This window comes from Mya arenaria, chromosome 10 (genome assembly GCF_026914265.1).
Source record: "Mya arenaria isolate MELC-2E11 chromosome 10, ASM2691426v1".
Lineage (NCBI taxonomy): Eukaryota > Metazoa > Mollusca > Bivalvia > Myida > Myidae > Mya > Mya arenaria.
The window spans coordinates 25,578,501-25,593,413 of NC_069131.1; the positions used below are offsets into that span (position 1 = coordinate 25,578,501).

General features: G+C 32.8%; 1 protein-coding gene across 1 annotated transcript; it reads right to left on the reverse strand.

Annotated features, from left to right (window-relative positions):
* Positions 1-285: 285 nt before the first annotated feature.
* On the reverse strand, positions 286-8,454 carry LOC128205219 (phosducin-like protein 3). Its single transcript, XM_052906721.1, has 6 exons — positions 8,326-8,454; positions 7,407-7,539; positions 6,502-6,592; positions 4,917-5,060; positions 3,294-3,502; positions 286-1,630 (listed from the first exon to the last, which is right to left on the reverse strand). The coding sequence occupies exons 1-6, from the start codon at positions 8,329-8,331 to the stop codon at positions 1,491-1,493; spliced, it is 723 nt and encodes a 240-aa protein (XP_052762681.1). The 5' UTR covers positions 8,332-8,454; the 3' UTR covers positions 286-1,490.
* Positions 8,455-14,913: the final 6,459 nt, after the last annotated feature.

Here is a 14,913-nt window from a genome sequence, read left to right on the forward strand (position 1 = left end):
GGGGCGACAACCAGCGTTTTATGAACTGTTTTCAGGGGTGACAACCAGCGTTTCATGTACTGTTTTCAGGGTTGACAACCAGCGTTTCATGCATTATTTTCAGGGGTGACAACCAGTGTTTCATGAACAGTTTTCAGCACATTTCAATAGACAGTGCAATATAGATCAAAGACACAGTCCACTGTGACATACTTTCATGATAACTTTCGTAATAATAACTTTTACAAAAGTGCTCACATATTTTTTCAGGAAAGCTTTCACAACTTAAGGAACTTCAAGAGCTAATATTTTGAGGAGTTTATTATGGTGATAATTAAAGAAGTCCAACTTCAAATTCAATAATATAAAAAAATGTGATAAAAAGAGCAATTTGGTTAAATGTCATGTTGTACTGAATTCAACATTAAATACCTAAATTGAAACACATGAAAAACCAGAACATCATGATACGACTCATTTTATGTATGTAAAGTAAGAGTGATTAAAAAATTAACCTGGTGTTTCTCAGAAATAAGAGAAAGTAAATCACATGCAGATAATATTCTTTATAAATAGTACATGCATTTCCGACATGAGAACTTCTGAAGAATACCTAGTATTTATAAATTCATGAAGAACATGATTGTGTACAAGTAAGTAAAATTTAGACATTCAAGAGTCTAATCTATGTCTCTTACTTGGACAAGGATACTTAATTAAATAATTCATAGATAACTTCCTTATTATGCAGTTTTTGTACAGTTTTACATATCCATTAGCCTCAGTTGGGGTATAAATGCCCTATAGAAGCATACTGCATACCAGTATTTTTAGATGAATAATTCAAAATAATTTGTATGGTACATGTATATTCAAACTGACATCCTATTACAATCTGTATGAAATCCACTTCTTATAATGCATTACGATAACAGTAACAGCATTGAACTAAAAGGGTTTGAAAACCTCTGCCTGATAGCTTGAGCCTTCTCTACTCAAATCTGGTCTTGTAATATTATAAAACAATATAATAAAAAAAGTTTGGCCACTCCTAAACAGTTATTCCTTCAATGTTATGGCCCAACCATTTTTTTTGGTCGGAGGTATTGTAGTTAAGGGCTATCCCAGTAAAACTTATAACCCCCAGGGGGAAGGCAATTATTTTAATAGTATAAAGGTGGGTGTCTTTATCACTAATTTGGACCCAAAAAGGGTAAATTTGCTTCTGTAGGGGGGGTGGCTTAATTCAAAAGTGCCCCCCCCCCCCCGGGGGTTATATGTTCAAATGGAATAGCCCTAAGAAATTTGTATTAATGACAGAGTGAATACAACATTTAATACATGAGTAGCATGCTGCCATTGTTTGCCCATTTTCACAAGATTTTTTTTTCAAATCTTAAATTGGGCATTTTCTTGTACAGTAAGTTAATCCACTGCAAACTAACATTTGTTCAATGCTTTCATCAGCATTCTTGAAGCAATAAATTCCATGTTATCATCCGACTGATTTCTCAATAGTCATCGTCACTATCATCCCCGTTAATTGCACTTTCCCGAATGGCAATGTTCATAACGTCCTTGACCGCGGGTCGAGGAGCCTCTTCCAAATCTGTGGCAATGGCGCCAGTTTGGGACAACATCCACTCTAACTCTGCAACAACAGAAATAGATAATAACAACATGAATTTATATACAGGATAATGGCTTGTTTCAGTGTAAGATTTCGAGAATAATTTTTACAAAATGGAAAAGCCACGAGTAAAAATTTTTAGGTGTTGTGAACTACATGTGTATATTGAAATCTACAATGAAACGAATAAACATATTTTTATTTCATGCTTATAATTCATCCAAATAAATAATTGATACTTATTTGGACAATTACATAAAATCTTTGCCAAATGATGTTATTCATTGATTGTTCTATGTGTGTGTTCACATTTTGTTGTGAACATTAGCTAAAATAAGAGAAACAGTGATTATATTTATGAACATACTCAGGTCCAAGTCTTGACTCAGACTAAGAAAATAGTGCTTTTATTAAATTACAAAGAATGAAAAAGCTTTATACAATTCATTATACAAAATTGAAAGTATATTAGTGTACAATATCAAACAGTTATAAAATGCAGCAAATCTTTATCATCACTACTTTAAGTACTTATTAATAACTAAAAGGTTACAATGAAAAAAATATGCAGTTTTGCCACTTGAGTCTGAACTTAAATTTGAGACTGTTCGTATGTATATTTGTATTTCTTTAGACCTTCTGTCAAGGATAACCCGTGAAAGTGCAAGCACTTATTTCCAAAGGGGTCTTTTGTTTTTGCTGAAGGGACAGCACGCAGAAGAGACAGAGGTGGGATACAAGGAAGTCTGGGTGCGATATCCTAGCTCTTTTTGAAGAGACCCCTTGGTTCTTTTACGTGCTCGGTGTAAAGCACCGATACACAGGGTACAACTTTCCTGGGTCAAACCAGTACTGAGTACACCACTTATCCAAGCACTACCCTTTAAATGCCGAGCGCCAGGCAAGGGAGCTTCTTGTACCAACTTTAAAGGTCTTTTGGTATGACGCGGCCAGGGATCGAACCCACGACCTCCAGATCCGTAAGCGAAAGCCTTAACCACTAGGCAATGGAGATGAAATCATGGCCCCATCATGTGAAAAACACACCCACTCTGAATACTCAAATTGCAAGCCTTGGTGAAAGTTGAGTGAAGACACTGTTACCCTAACATCAAGTCCTTTCAAAAGTTTACAATTATTCCTTGATTTTTAATTTCATATGATACATTGGACCATCTTATTATTGAGCATATCATATTATCAAATTCTCACACCCTTTATTCTTGCATGTAGCGATACATATTTTGAAGCAGCTAGGACTGGCTGCAAACATTAGTTCTCATTTATTTAGATTTACAAGATTCTGACCCCCATATATAATAAAAGTTTGTGATTTTATGACAATTTATTGTAGATTTGTTGTTAATATGCCCCCCATGTTCATGTACATGTATTTATACTTATTATTTTAGAGGTATAAAGCCAAACCCATAATTTCAAACTCGCTTGGCTCGAATTCCTCCTTGGCTTGAACTCGATGTAAAGGTCCAATTTCTTAAAAAGTAAGCATTCCTGCTTGGATGGAATTTTTCAAGGCTCGAGGTATTTTCGACGGTCCCTGTGAGTTGGAGCCAACAAGGTTCGACTGCATAAATATATTGTATCTAAAGTGCTGTTGACACCAAGGAATTGTGATAATTGTGAAAAAAGACAAAATATAACAAACAATATAAACATGACCTACCATCTTGTTTTATGTTCATCCCTCCAAATGCAAGAGGTCCAACAAACTGTTTCTTCATATCACCTTCTAGGTACACAAATACTGTTGGCAAGTTTTTGTCTGGATAGTTTGGTATACACAATGACGATACACTTCGTAAGAATTTTGTCTGGGGGAACTTTCTTGCCAAGTTTGCTAAATGCTGGTTCATAAGTTTACACAGTGGAATCCTGAAAAATAACCATGCTTATCAGAATAAAGCTCTAAAACAAATGACAATAAATCATTTAAAACAAACAGATATATAGAATTATAAAATAATTGTTTGTTTCAGTATAAGATCATAATATATTTCACTGAGTGAGCGCCAAAAGTTATATTTCATGACTGAAATAATGACTATTAGTGTTCACGAGGTGAAATATATTGCAATCTCACAGGATATTATATGAAAGTTTATTGTCGATTTTTATGCAAATTGTATGCAAACTTAACATTATTTTTTAAGTTACATTTTCGATGCTGTGTCCCTGTCCTGTTTGCACAAAGGTTTGATTTGGTATGGAGAGTGGGCTTAAGTTTCAAAAGAGTGAAAAATATCAAAATGTTATTTTACTATTTGAAACAGGTAAATACCTTTCTTAATAAACTGATAAATCTCTATAAACCATCAGAAAGCATGTAATGAAAAATGATTTTAAGGATCAAATTGGCAAAAACTAAACAGTAACAATGTAACAAAATATCTTCTCATTATTTCAATAAAAAATGTACATGCAATTAAAATCTCTTCAGACCAGTATTGCACTGTAAAAGTAGAATAATTTGATTTTTTTTGACAATTTTTAGTACTTTAAATAGCCAACTTTAACCATGTCAAGGTCAAAGTAGAATTATTTTAACTTGCACAAATATCACAAGCTCAGTTATTCTTTACTGGTATGTATTAAAAATTGAGTAATTCAGTGTTTTATAATTTAGTTTCATTGTTAAATAAACGAGTTTCAACAAAGTAAACTATATTTTCCCCCCACCATATTTTTTAAAACATATTTATCTTGACTAGTATAGAATGATCTAGAACTTTCTCCATTGTTATTCCATGTATAGAAGTTTTAGAATAAACAATACTAGTGAAATGTCTTGACGATTTTTTGTAGTATGCAGGGGAGTGAAATAATGAAATAATTTTAATTATATTAAATAAAGGAAGTTCCGAAGTAAATTACTCAATAAAAATGAGTTAAAACTTCCAAAATTGATTCCTTGGACGTACAAAATTTCTATGATTTTGAAGAAAACTTTCCAAATTGCTAGCTTGAAAGTTCAAAATATCAAAACCTTGTGTCAATTTTACTCTAATGGTCACAATTTCAATCAGTCTTGGAAGTAAAATAAATAATCATAATATAATTCTGAATTTTGCAAGTTATAATGGAAAAATATTTCATTTTTTACATACTTGTTGAAAATAAGTGTAAAACGATATTGCATTTGACAGACTAAAACTTCCACATTTCAGTGAAAAACTTCCAGTATTGATGGACAGGAAGTTTATACTTCCAGTTTCAAATTCTTATTGGAAGCCCTGGAAATATGCCCTGATTGAAAATTGGTATCATGCAATTCAGTACATGTACCTACCCGTCTTTAAACACATGTACGATGACCCAGATCCCTTCCCCTGCCTTGTTCACTTCCGTGACCCAGTCAGCCTTTGATATTTCTCGCACCTCCCCGAACTTTGACCTCTGTTGGGTTTCCCGCATTTCTGCCATACGTTGACGTCTGTAAAACAGAGAGTGAGGTTATTTAATATATTCATAACTAGTTTAGTCTCAATGCTGTGAATGTACAGGTAAGGCAGGTAGGCGCTTCAGGCAGCAGGGGACTTCACCCCTACCCCCATTAGTGATCCGAGAGGACAGCTCAATCTGGGATTGTCAGTGTAGTTTGTAGATACCAGGCCCCAATTTCTCTAGACTTCCCTTATAGTCCCTTATAACAGGATAAAAATGAAACACATTATTTCAGTTTTCAATAAATTGCGCAATATTTACTTCTTTCATAGTTTTTATACTGTTGGTAGGAATTACCTTTATGATAATCACAATAAACAATTTTTCATTCAACGAAATTCAATTTAAGTATGTATTATGGCTAATTGTAAAAAGCTACTTAAGTCTTTTGAACTTAAGAATTTTCGACAAATTGGGCCCATTTTTTCGAAACTATAAGAATGTATTATTCAGTGTTCTCAATAAAAACCCGCTGCCGGCCAAAATGGACGGTTCGAATGGCAAAAGGGCCGGTTCAAATTTGGAAAACTAAATGAATTTTCAGTAGAATAAGTAGAAGCTGGTCGTTTACTTTACTTTTTGAGACGGTTCAACCAAAACTTATTGAGAACCCTGATTATTGTTTAGCTACATTATGAATTTAACAAGAGAGCCACTAAGCATCGCAAATTACCTCACATGATTCTTTTAAGTCCAACAAGTGGCATAACTCTACAATTATTGAAGCAAGAGTAGAGCCTTCTAGAGGGCCTTGCTATAATTTGTGTACTAGTGCATATTGTATCTGGCAACATGAAAAGTGTACCAAGTTTCATTTAATATGTTGGAAGGCTTTATTAAAGTTATTACAAAGGTTGTTTTGTACTATGATGAAGTCACTCATAGCAATTCTTCACCTTTTATGCTTCAAATGGTAACAAATTTACTGATTAGATATGATTGGATATGGTTGTCACGGAAAAATGAACTGACAGTGTGATTACTATATTTCACCTTTTTTCCTTCTGAGACATATAAAAACAGACAATCTTATTAGCATTATTCCCTATTGAATATAATAAGAAACGGCTTGGGTAAATACATGTTCAAATATTGTACTTGCATGTATTAAAACTACATGCTTTTTAGTTTTATTTCCAGGTCACCAGTTCATTATTATGTTTTGATATGTAATGTATGTTTGTTATTGAGCTTTAATGTTTCAAATAAAGATTCTTTATCTTGGATTTCTAACAAGGCATTAGATTCTATTCTAATGAGATAATAATTCATAGTTGAATGTCTTTTAATATGTTTTCCTTCAAAGTAATGGTGTCAAACGTATCGAAAAGGAATTATAAATAAATCATTAATGGAAACTATTTTGTTAGGGGAAATAACAACCTTTAAAACACAGTTAATTGCAAGAAGAAAAATCACTGATCTTGTACCTATATTGTTCAAACATTCTCTCATCTTCTTCATCTATATCATCCTCCATCTCATCTAATTCATCAAGCCCCATGTCTGCCATGTCCTTGCCTGCAAATATAATTATGTAATCCAATTAATAGGCGAATTTCTTATCCAAACAACAAGGATGGTCAAATTGGCAGCACGTTGTAGCTAAATGCCTATGCAACTGTCAGTCTGTCCAAATTCTTGTATACGATGACATTTTTTGACTACCTGTACTTTTCAAATCCGGATTTCTCATGTTATCTCAGATGTACGAGGGTAGATCAAGAAGTTTTCATACCCTTACTGTATAATTAATTTTCAATCATTGGTTCTATTTTTAACATACATTTTCTATCCAAATGAATTAAACCGGGCAGTCCAGGTCTGACAACTATTGAGCTATGCGCTCAAGTATTATTTAACACTGTATACAATATGTGTAATAATTGGTGTTAGATAGAAGCACTATGCTTTTAAAGTACATTGAAAGTGACAATGTGCCTTGGCAAAAATGAGAGGACGCTGTTATCACATTACTAACTGCCTTGTGTCCTGCTTTCTTTCCTCTCGAAATAATTTGTATTTTGTGCATAGTTCAAATATTTGAAAGCATTATGCTTAAAGGATATTTGAAAAAATACATTCCCTAATTGTTTACTTCATTCAGTAAGTACACAAACTTATAGACTATATAGAGCACCCCTTAGAGATGTTATGACTGAGAAAAAAGTCAGGAAATTACAGTAAGCTTTATCAAACTATGCATAAAATAAAGAGACATAAATCAATCAAATAACTTTATAGTTATTCATTCAGCTCTTTTAACTGACATTAGACACTAAAAAATGGCTGTGGTTACAGCATAAGAAAAGGCGCCCTTTAAAGACACTGTTACCTTTTGACTTGTTCTCAATCGTGTTTTCCACCATAGCCACTAGATCATCTTCTGTGATTTCTTTCTCTTCCTTTGGCGGCAAAATTCCCTTTGCCCGCAACACATCATTCCATTCTGTGTCTGCATTTGGGTCCTAGATAAGTAAGATGAAACGAAAGATTTAACTCAATTAACGATTCATATTGTTGATTAACAGGATGTTAGTTATAAATGAGTAAAATATGTTTCTTGTTGCTTGTTAGTGCTGGAAATTGAGTGTAAAAGAGGCAAGTTTTTAAAAAACAACCTTCATGCATCCATCCCATCGGCATCCTCGGCCAAAATATTAAATACAACTATATGCCCAGATAGTAATAAATATTGTGGTATTGATCACTTTAACTGAAATCATGTCTTATTGCGGCCATATTCAAGACAAACATGGTAAGTAAGCTCTTAAGAAGTTTTTGTTTCAATTATACACCTACAGTGACTTATTTACTCTTTCTTTCTTAATAAATTATAACTTCTGAAAAAAAGTGCAAACAATTATACTCTTTCTTTTAACTCGTCATCATATCACAAAAGTACCAGGCTTCCACTATTAACCGGTCACTACATCAAAGTTCAAATGGGGGCCGAAATGGTAACTTTCATCTCTCTAAATCAACTGTTAACAGGTCAAGGGTCTATTTAACAGTTAAAAGGGATATTCATAACTCATGTGTTCATACCTTACCTAGCTTAGTCAGTTTTGTATTGTGGTTATTTTGTTAAACTGCGTTAGGATTTTGTCGATGTATGTTGCGATATTTCAGATTAAACAGATAAAGATAGTAGAAACAAAAACATTTCCCCCACCCACCTTCTAAGTAAAGCTCTTATCGTGTATAAGAGCTTTTCAAACATTTATATAATAAATATTGAAATCAGTTATTACCTGCATGATTCCTCAAAATATTCTGTATCTGTCAAAGCTCTAGAACCTTCGATAATTGAGTTAGTTGCAGATATTAGACTTGCATGTGTCAAACTATTACACTTCCGCGTTTAGACTGAGCGCGCGGTTGAATGATATCAAATTCACTTGTAGGAAAATAACTTGTAAACCCGTCTAGTTTGTACGTCATGGATTTCCCATCACCAAATATGGCCATCGGATTGGTATTTTTATCATTTCTAAAAATAACTTTCTCATTCAAATCTAAAAATAATTATTCATTCATACAATAATTTACTGTACTATAGTAAATAACTCATAAATCTATTGTAATAAATAAATAAATAAATAAATAAATAAATAAATAAATAAAAGAATAAAAAAATATAAATAAATAAATTAATTAATCAATAAATAATAAATCGACGTATAAATCAATTAATCAGTCAATCGATCAATCGATCAATCAATCAATGTAACAATCAATCAATCAAACAATTTAATTTTATTAAATAATTATATGTATATAATGCACGTACGTAGTCATTAATTAGGCATATCTGAATGTGATATATACATGTACATAGAAACACCTCGGCCAGTATCCCACACTATCCAATTGACTATCTCGAAGCTTGCCGGAGATGGCCGAGTTGTTACGATTGATATATGTAGTAAATTAAAGTGAGAATGTGCAATAATTTATTATAAAAATAATATTTTGCGACAATTTTCTCAAACGTATTGTTAGTGAAAGCTGTAGGCTTATAGAACAGCGAAAAACAGGCATTAATCGTTGACTTTCAAGTCAAGATTACGGTGAAGTTTGAAAGAACATGTGTATCATATTAACAGCATTCAAGGGAGCTAAACTAGATTTCTAATATGTTAAAATTTATTGTATTTATTAGTTCAGCACAAAAATGTTCCTAAAATGTAATTCAAAAGATGTCATTGCCGTCTGGACAAGTCACAGAGTTGTAGTTATTTAACGTTTTCTCTTGGAGTTTGTCTGTTTGATATACTTGCATTTCGAATCATCCACAATCGTTTAAAGGCAGGAGTTCATTCCCTTCGAACGACTTGGGTAGCAACATGTAGGCTCTGACTTACAATGTTTCCGAGAAATGACCAATCTGAAATGTACCAAAATGATGGTTTTACTCTCTCAACTTCAACCAGTTGTATGATTTATTTAATGGTTATTTGCTGTGTGTTTATCACAAACCATACAAAGGTTTAAAGTTCACAGGGTGCAGATCTTATAAATGCAGGACTTGAAATCGTCTCTGAATGCTTTTAAGTCCCAGTGAGAAATGAAAAATGAAATAGTAAACTGAAAATGAGAAATTATTAGTCAAACCTAAGCTCATTAACTTCAGCCACCCTCAGCTATCTTACTATAAGCATTCTTACACACCTTAAAAAATAGACTTCACAATGTGACAACATTACTAGTGGCAACACCCAGTTAGTATTTAAAATCAAAATTTACAAAGATAAATTCATATTTTATTTTATCAAAACATATTTTCCATAGACTGCAAAATTTTATATTATCTGATGCACAAGTCACACACTCGCGTACGTACGTATAGCGACGTCTAGCTACGGATAGAAACGTAGTACTCCGTATCAGTACGTACCTAAGCCGTACCTCAATGTGATAATCCGTATCGATCCGTACCACTACTTATTTAAGATATTACACAACTTTTGAACATCAATCTCCCACACCAGTTGGAGCGTCCGTGGCCATTTTAGTATGACTTTGGTCAAACTTGGATGAAACTTATTTACCCGTTACAGTTAAACGTACTGAAACGTAGTTATCCGTACTGAAACGTACCTAATATTATGCAAATATTGAGTTTAAAAAAAGTCATCCAAGGCTGTCCGCACTTAAACGTAGTTCAACGTAGACTGTAGACCCCTCCACGTGCGTGGCAAGTTACTAGCAAGTAAAACGTAGTGTAACGTAGTACGCCGTGCATAACCATACTTATTTGCGTCCCGTATAATATTTGTTTCCCCGTTTCTCACCATTTTTGTCGTACTAATTAAGACGTACTTCATTTATCCGAGCCTGTCCCCTCTTCTCCACGGACCAATCCCGTCCGCGCCGTACCTCGACGCACGGACGTATCCGCCTGTATCATAACCTAAACATAAAAGGGAAGCAACAAATGTATGTATACAACCATAAAGAAATCAAAACACTGAAAGTGCTGATGGACGGTGACATTGTTCGGTCTGCTGCAAGTATAGAACTAAGTCCTTTCTCTTATAAACACAGAAAGTCATCGGAACCTAATCTTGAATATAGAAGCATAATTTGAACACTCTTAGGTGAGGACAATTAGACAATGCTTCAAACCAAATATCTAAGCTTGATATTTATTTTCCAAGCATAATTATTCATCTTAATGCTGTAGCTTTGAAAAGTTGATGAAAAGGTCACCTGGCAATATCATCGTTAATGTTTGTTTGCAGAACTACTTCATAGTCAAAATTTCATTCCAGTTGCATAACAAATACGCCAAAAGGACACAATCAAGATAACTGAAGCATAACATTAACAGATGTTTTTTAAAACAGTATACATGGTCCAAAGTTCAATGTTGTACTCAAATTAAAAAGGTAGGCCTTAGCTGAAGCAACTGTGCACAAGATGATCAATCTGCAAGAAAAACAACTGTCGAAAACTGACATAAACTTGGTATTAATGTGTACAGTGCATTGAATCTTACTAACTGAAGTACCACATAGTTTACAATTTATTTTAGCTAAGCAGTGATTTTGTATTTTTCCATTAAAAATATTACTGGGTATGTCTACGAAGGTATATAGCTTAAAAATACCACCCGTTTGGAGTAAGCCTTTGTAGCACAGCGGATACAACACTGGACTGCTATTTTTTACATTTTGGTCCTTTCTCTATAATTATGATTCAAAGCTTAACACATTCTATTAAATAATTGTCCTGAGTTGCGTTACAGGAAAAAAAAATGGTGCCAATCTGGTGTACAGTCCCTTTAAAGTAACCCGAGAACAACAATGATGAATTGTTTTCCAAATATAGCAACATTTTATTGCAGAGGCCACAAAAATAAAAAAAGTAAGTGAAAATGTCACAATCATGGTTAGCCAAACACAACATTCATAATTATTCTTAAAGCAGTACATTTTATGAAAGAGGGTCAAAAGGTCACAGTAAAGAAGATCTGAGGACAACATTGATAATTGTTTTGCAAAACTTACTGAACTTTCGTTGCAGTACCTTAGAATAGAAAAGATGGTCAAACGGTAATTATCAAGGTTATCCAAGTACAAAATTGATATTTGTTTTAAAAGTTATACACATGGTCTAAATTTTTTTGCTGTTGCTTCAAAAATAGAATGAATGTCAAAAATCATATTCTATGTCATCAAAGCACAACATTGCTTTTTGTTTTGAAAACTGTACTAAAAAACTTTCCTTGAAGTAGCTTAAAAATAGGAAAGTATGTCGAAAGGACAACGTTATCAAAGCACAATTTTGATTTATGAGTTCGAATCAATGGTCTTAATTTCATGGCTGAAGCTTCAAATTTTAATGTGTGTCAAAAGGCCACAATCTAGGTCATCAAAAGACAACATTAAATATTGTTTTCAAAACTGTCTAAAATGCTATAGCTCTAAAAAATAATTAGGTCAAAAAGGTCCCAGTCAGGGTCATCCGAGAACGACATATATAAATATATGTTTGTTTTCAAAACAGTACTGATGTCAAGTTTTCATTGATGAAGCTTTAAAAAACATATTCAACAACTTCAGGAAATGTGTAAATAACTTAGCCTTTGTCGATCTTACTAACATATTTCCTTGACGAGTTGTATAATACAGTCTATTATATGATGACGAGTTTTAGTATCTTTTTATCAAAATATTCTTTAAGTAAAGACAGCAAAAACAACTTACCTGTTTTACTTCTCTAGTAAACAAGAGCTGTCACAGAGACTGCGCGTTCGACTATTACGCCGCTGTTCAGTGTAAGGATTAAAAAGTTTTGGCGAAACATGGATCACTGTAAAATTGGATTAGATTTCAATGCAATACATTATGTATTTGTTGAGATATTAACATGAATGTGGTTACATGGAAAATTTTAAGTCCAATACTTGAAACTTAAACAGTATTTCTAAGTTGCATAATAAAGGGGCAAAAATGATAAAATATAAAAGATAGAGTTATCTTTCCTGATTATTTAAGAAGGTTGAATAGTTGGGAGCCTGTGTATAAAGTTTCAATGCAATACATGATGTATTTGAATTTATATGTCAAATAATAAAGCAAAACCTTAACCAGAATTTTTAAGTCGAATAATAAAGGGTCATTATTTGCATTAAATGCAAACTAGAGTTATCTTACTTGGTTAATTAGGAAGGTTGGATGGTTGAGTACTATTGTATAAAATCTTAATGCAATACATCAAGTAGTTGCTGAGATATCAACCTATGTGTGCTTACATGCAAAACCTTAACCAGAATTTCAAAGTCAAATAATAAAGGCCCATTTTTTGCATTAAATTCAAATAAGTGTTATCTAACTTCATTAATTTAGTAGGTTAGATAGTTGGGAATACATATCTAAAGTTTCAATGCAATACATGATGTATTTGCTGAGATAATGACTTAAAGGTGCTTACATGCAAAACCTTAACCAAGGTGTGACGCCGACGCTTGTGTGAGTAGTATATAGCTCTCCATATTCTTCGAATAGTCAAGCTAAAAACAGGATACATGTACCATTAAAGCGATGCTATTCTCTGGACTACAAGCATGCATTGCAAAAATTTGTATTAGGAAAAATTTCAAACCAAAGAATCATGCGATCATTCTCACACTGTTTGTAAGAATAATACATATAAAGGTGATATCAAGTACAGCAGAAAGGAATAACAACAAAAAACTAAACTCTTTTTAATTGTGACATCATAATGGTCACCGGTAAGATGAAGTCGTAGATTACTATGTGTTCATGACGTCATTTCCTATTTAAACCAATATATAGTACCCCATTCAGTACCCAACGTGATTGAAAGTTTTTATCAGGAGATAAAATAAATATCACATTTTCCTCTTAAGAATTGGTTGGAAATTTAATTTTACATTTTTTTCATCACAATGAATACAAAATGACAAATTGTCATTTGAAAAAAAAACATTCTTGTCTATGAATTTGTTTAAAAACATGTGGAAGGATACTATAAGTTCCATGGTCAGTAGGTAACCCGCGATATGGGATATTCAATGTAAAGGAAACCATATTGCAGTGGAGTGAAGCTCGAACCTAAATATGGATTCTTGCCCCCCATATTTCCAATACTATGTCACCTACTAACCCCGTAATGTAAGTATAACGTTGACAATCTGTTCTCCTGTTTAAATGTTTTATTTATTCATTGAAATATTCATCAAATCCGAATAAAGACGCCATTTTGTTGTAATTTAAATTTGGAAAATGGAAAAATGTGGTGTCACCGCGTGACCTGTCCTTGACCAACAGCGGTGTTTCATAAATATTGGGAGTCGTGAAATTTTTTTGACCAATAGAAATAGACCAATGTTATATTGATATCCCCATGTGTATTTAGGAGAGAAAAAAAGTGTGATGGCTGTATTTAACTGGATATAAAGTATACAAGTAAATAAAAAACACGAAAAAAATAAAATCTTTATGAATAAACATTATTCAGAATCGGTGGAGTGATTGATGATAATGAGCCCTTCTTAATCATTAAGCTAGTTACTTTAGGTCATTTAATTGACTTCGAAAACAACCTCATTGTCTAATTCATTGTCGACGTAAAATCTTATGCAGGGATTGTGCATCAGGTGAGTGACAGTAGGCTGAGGAAAAACCCAACTTGAAGAATGAAATTGTTAATGATTAAGAATAGCACTTCAATTATACCTATCTGAAATTTCATTTGCTTAATTGTAGGTTTGTTCTATTTTTGTTGTTAAAGCTGCACTCACACAGATTGAAAGTATTGACAACTTCTTTATTTATTGTTTCCGAACGAGCCATTTTTTTGCGAAAATCCATGGAAACCAGTAATATAAGACTGCTGACAAAAAATCAGATCATAGATTCTTATACTTATGTTCAAAAATTGATGTTTTATGCATTTTTTCTTTAACCGTTAGTATCAGTTTACGCCATTAAGCATCAATTTTTGAACATAAATATGAAAATCTAAGATCTGATATTTTATCAGATATCTTATTATTGGTTTGCACATATATATTTACGCAATAATTTGCTCTTTCCAAAACAAAAAAATAGAAGAAGGTGTTAAAATAGTCAATCTGTGGGAGTGCAGCTTTAAGGGCTCATTATTTCTTAGTCTAAACAAGTTGATGTTCAAACTAAGAGTCTTCTTATCCATAAACATCTATTAAAACAAGTTTTTAAAAAAGAGGATGTTTTGAAAATATCAAAATTGAATTAAGGAAAAGAATTTCATATTTATCAGGTTTGAACTGACATTTCCAAATGCTTTACCCTTTGGAAAAAGCCATGTGGTAACTAAGAAATATGTCA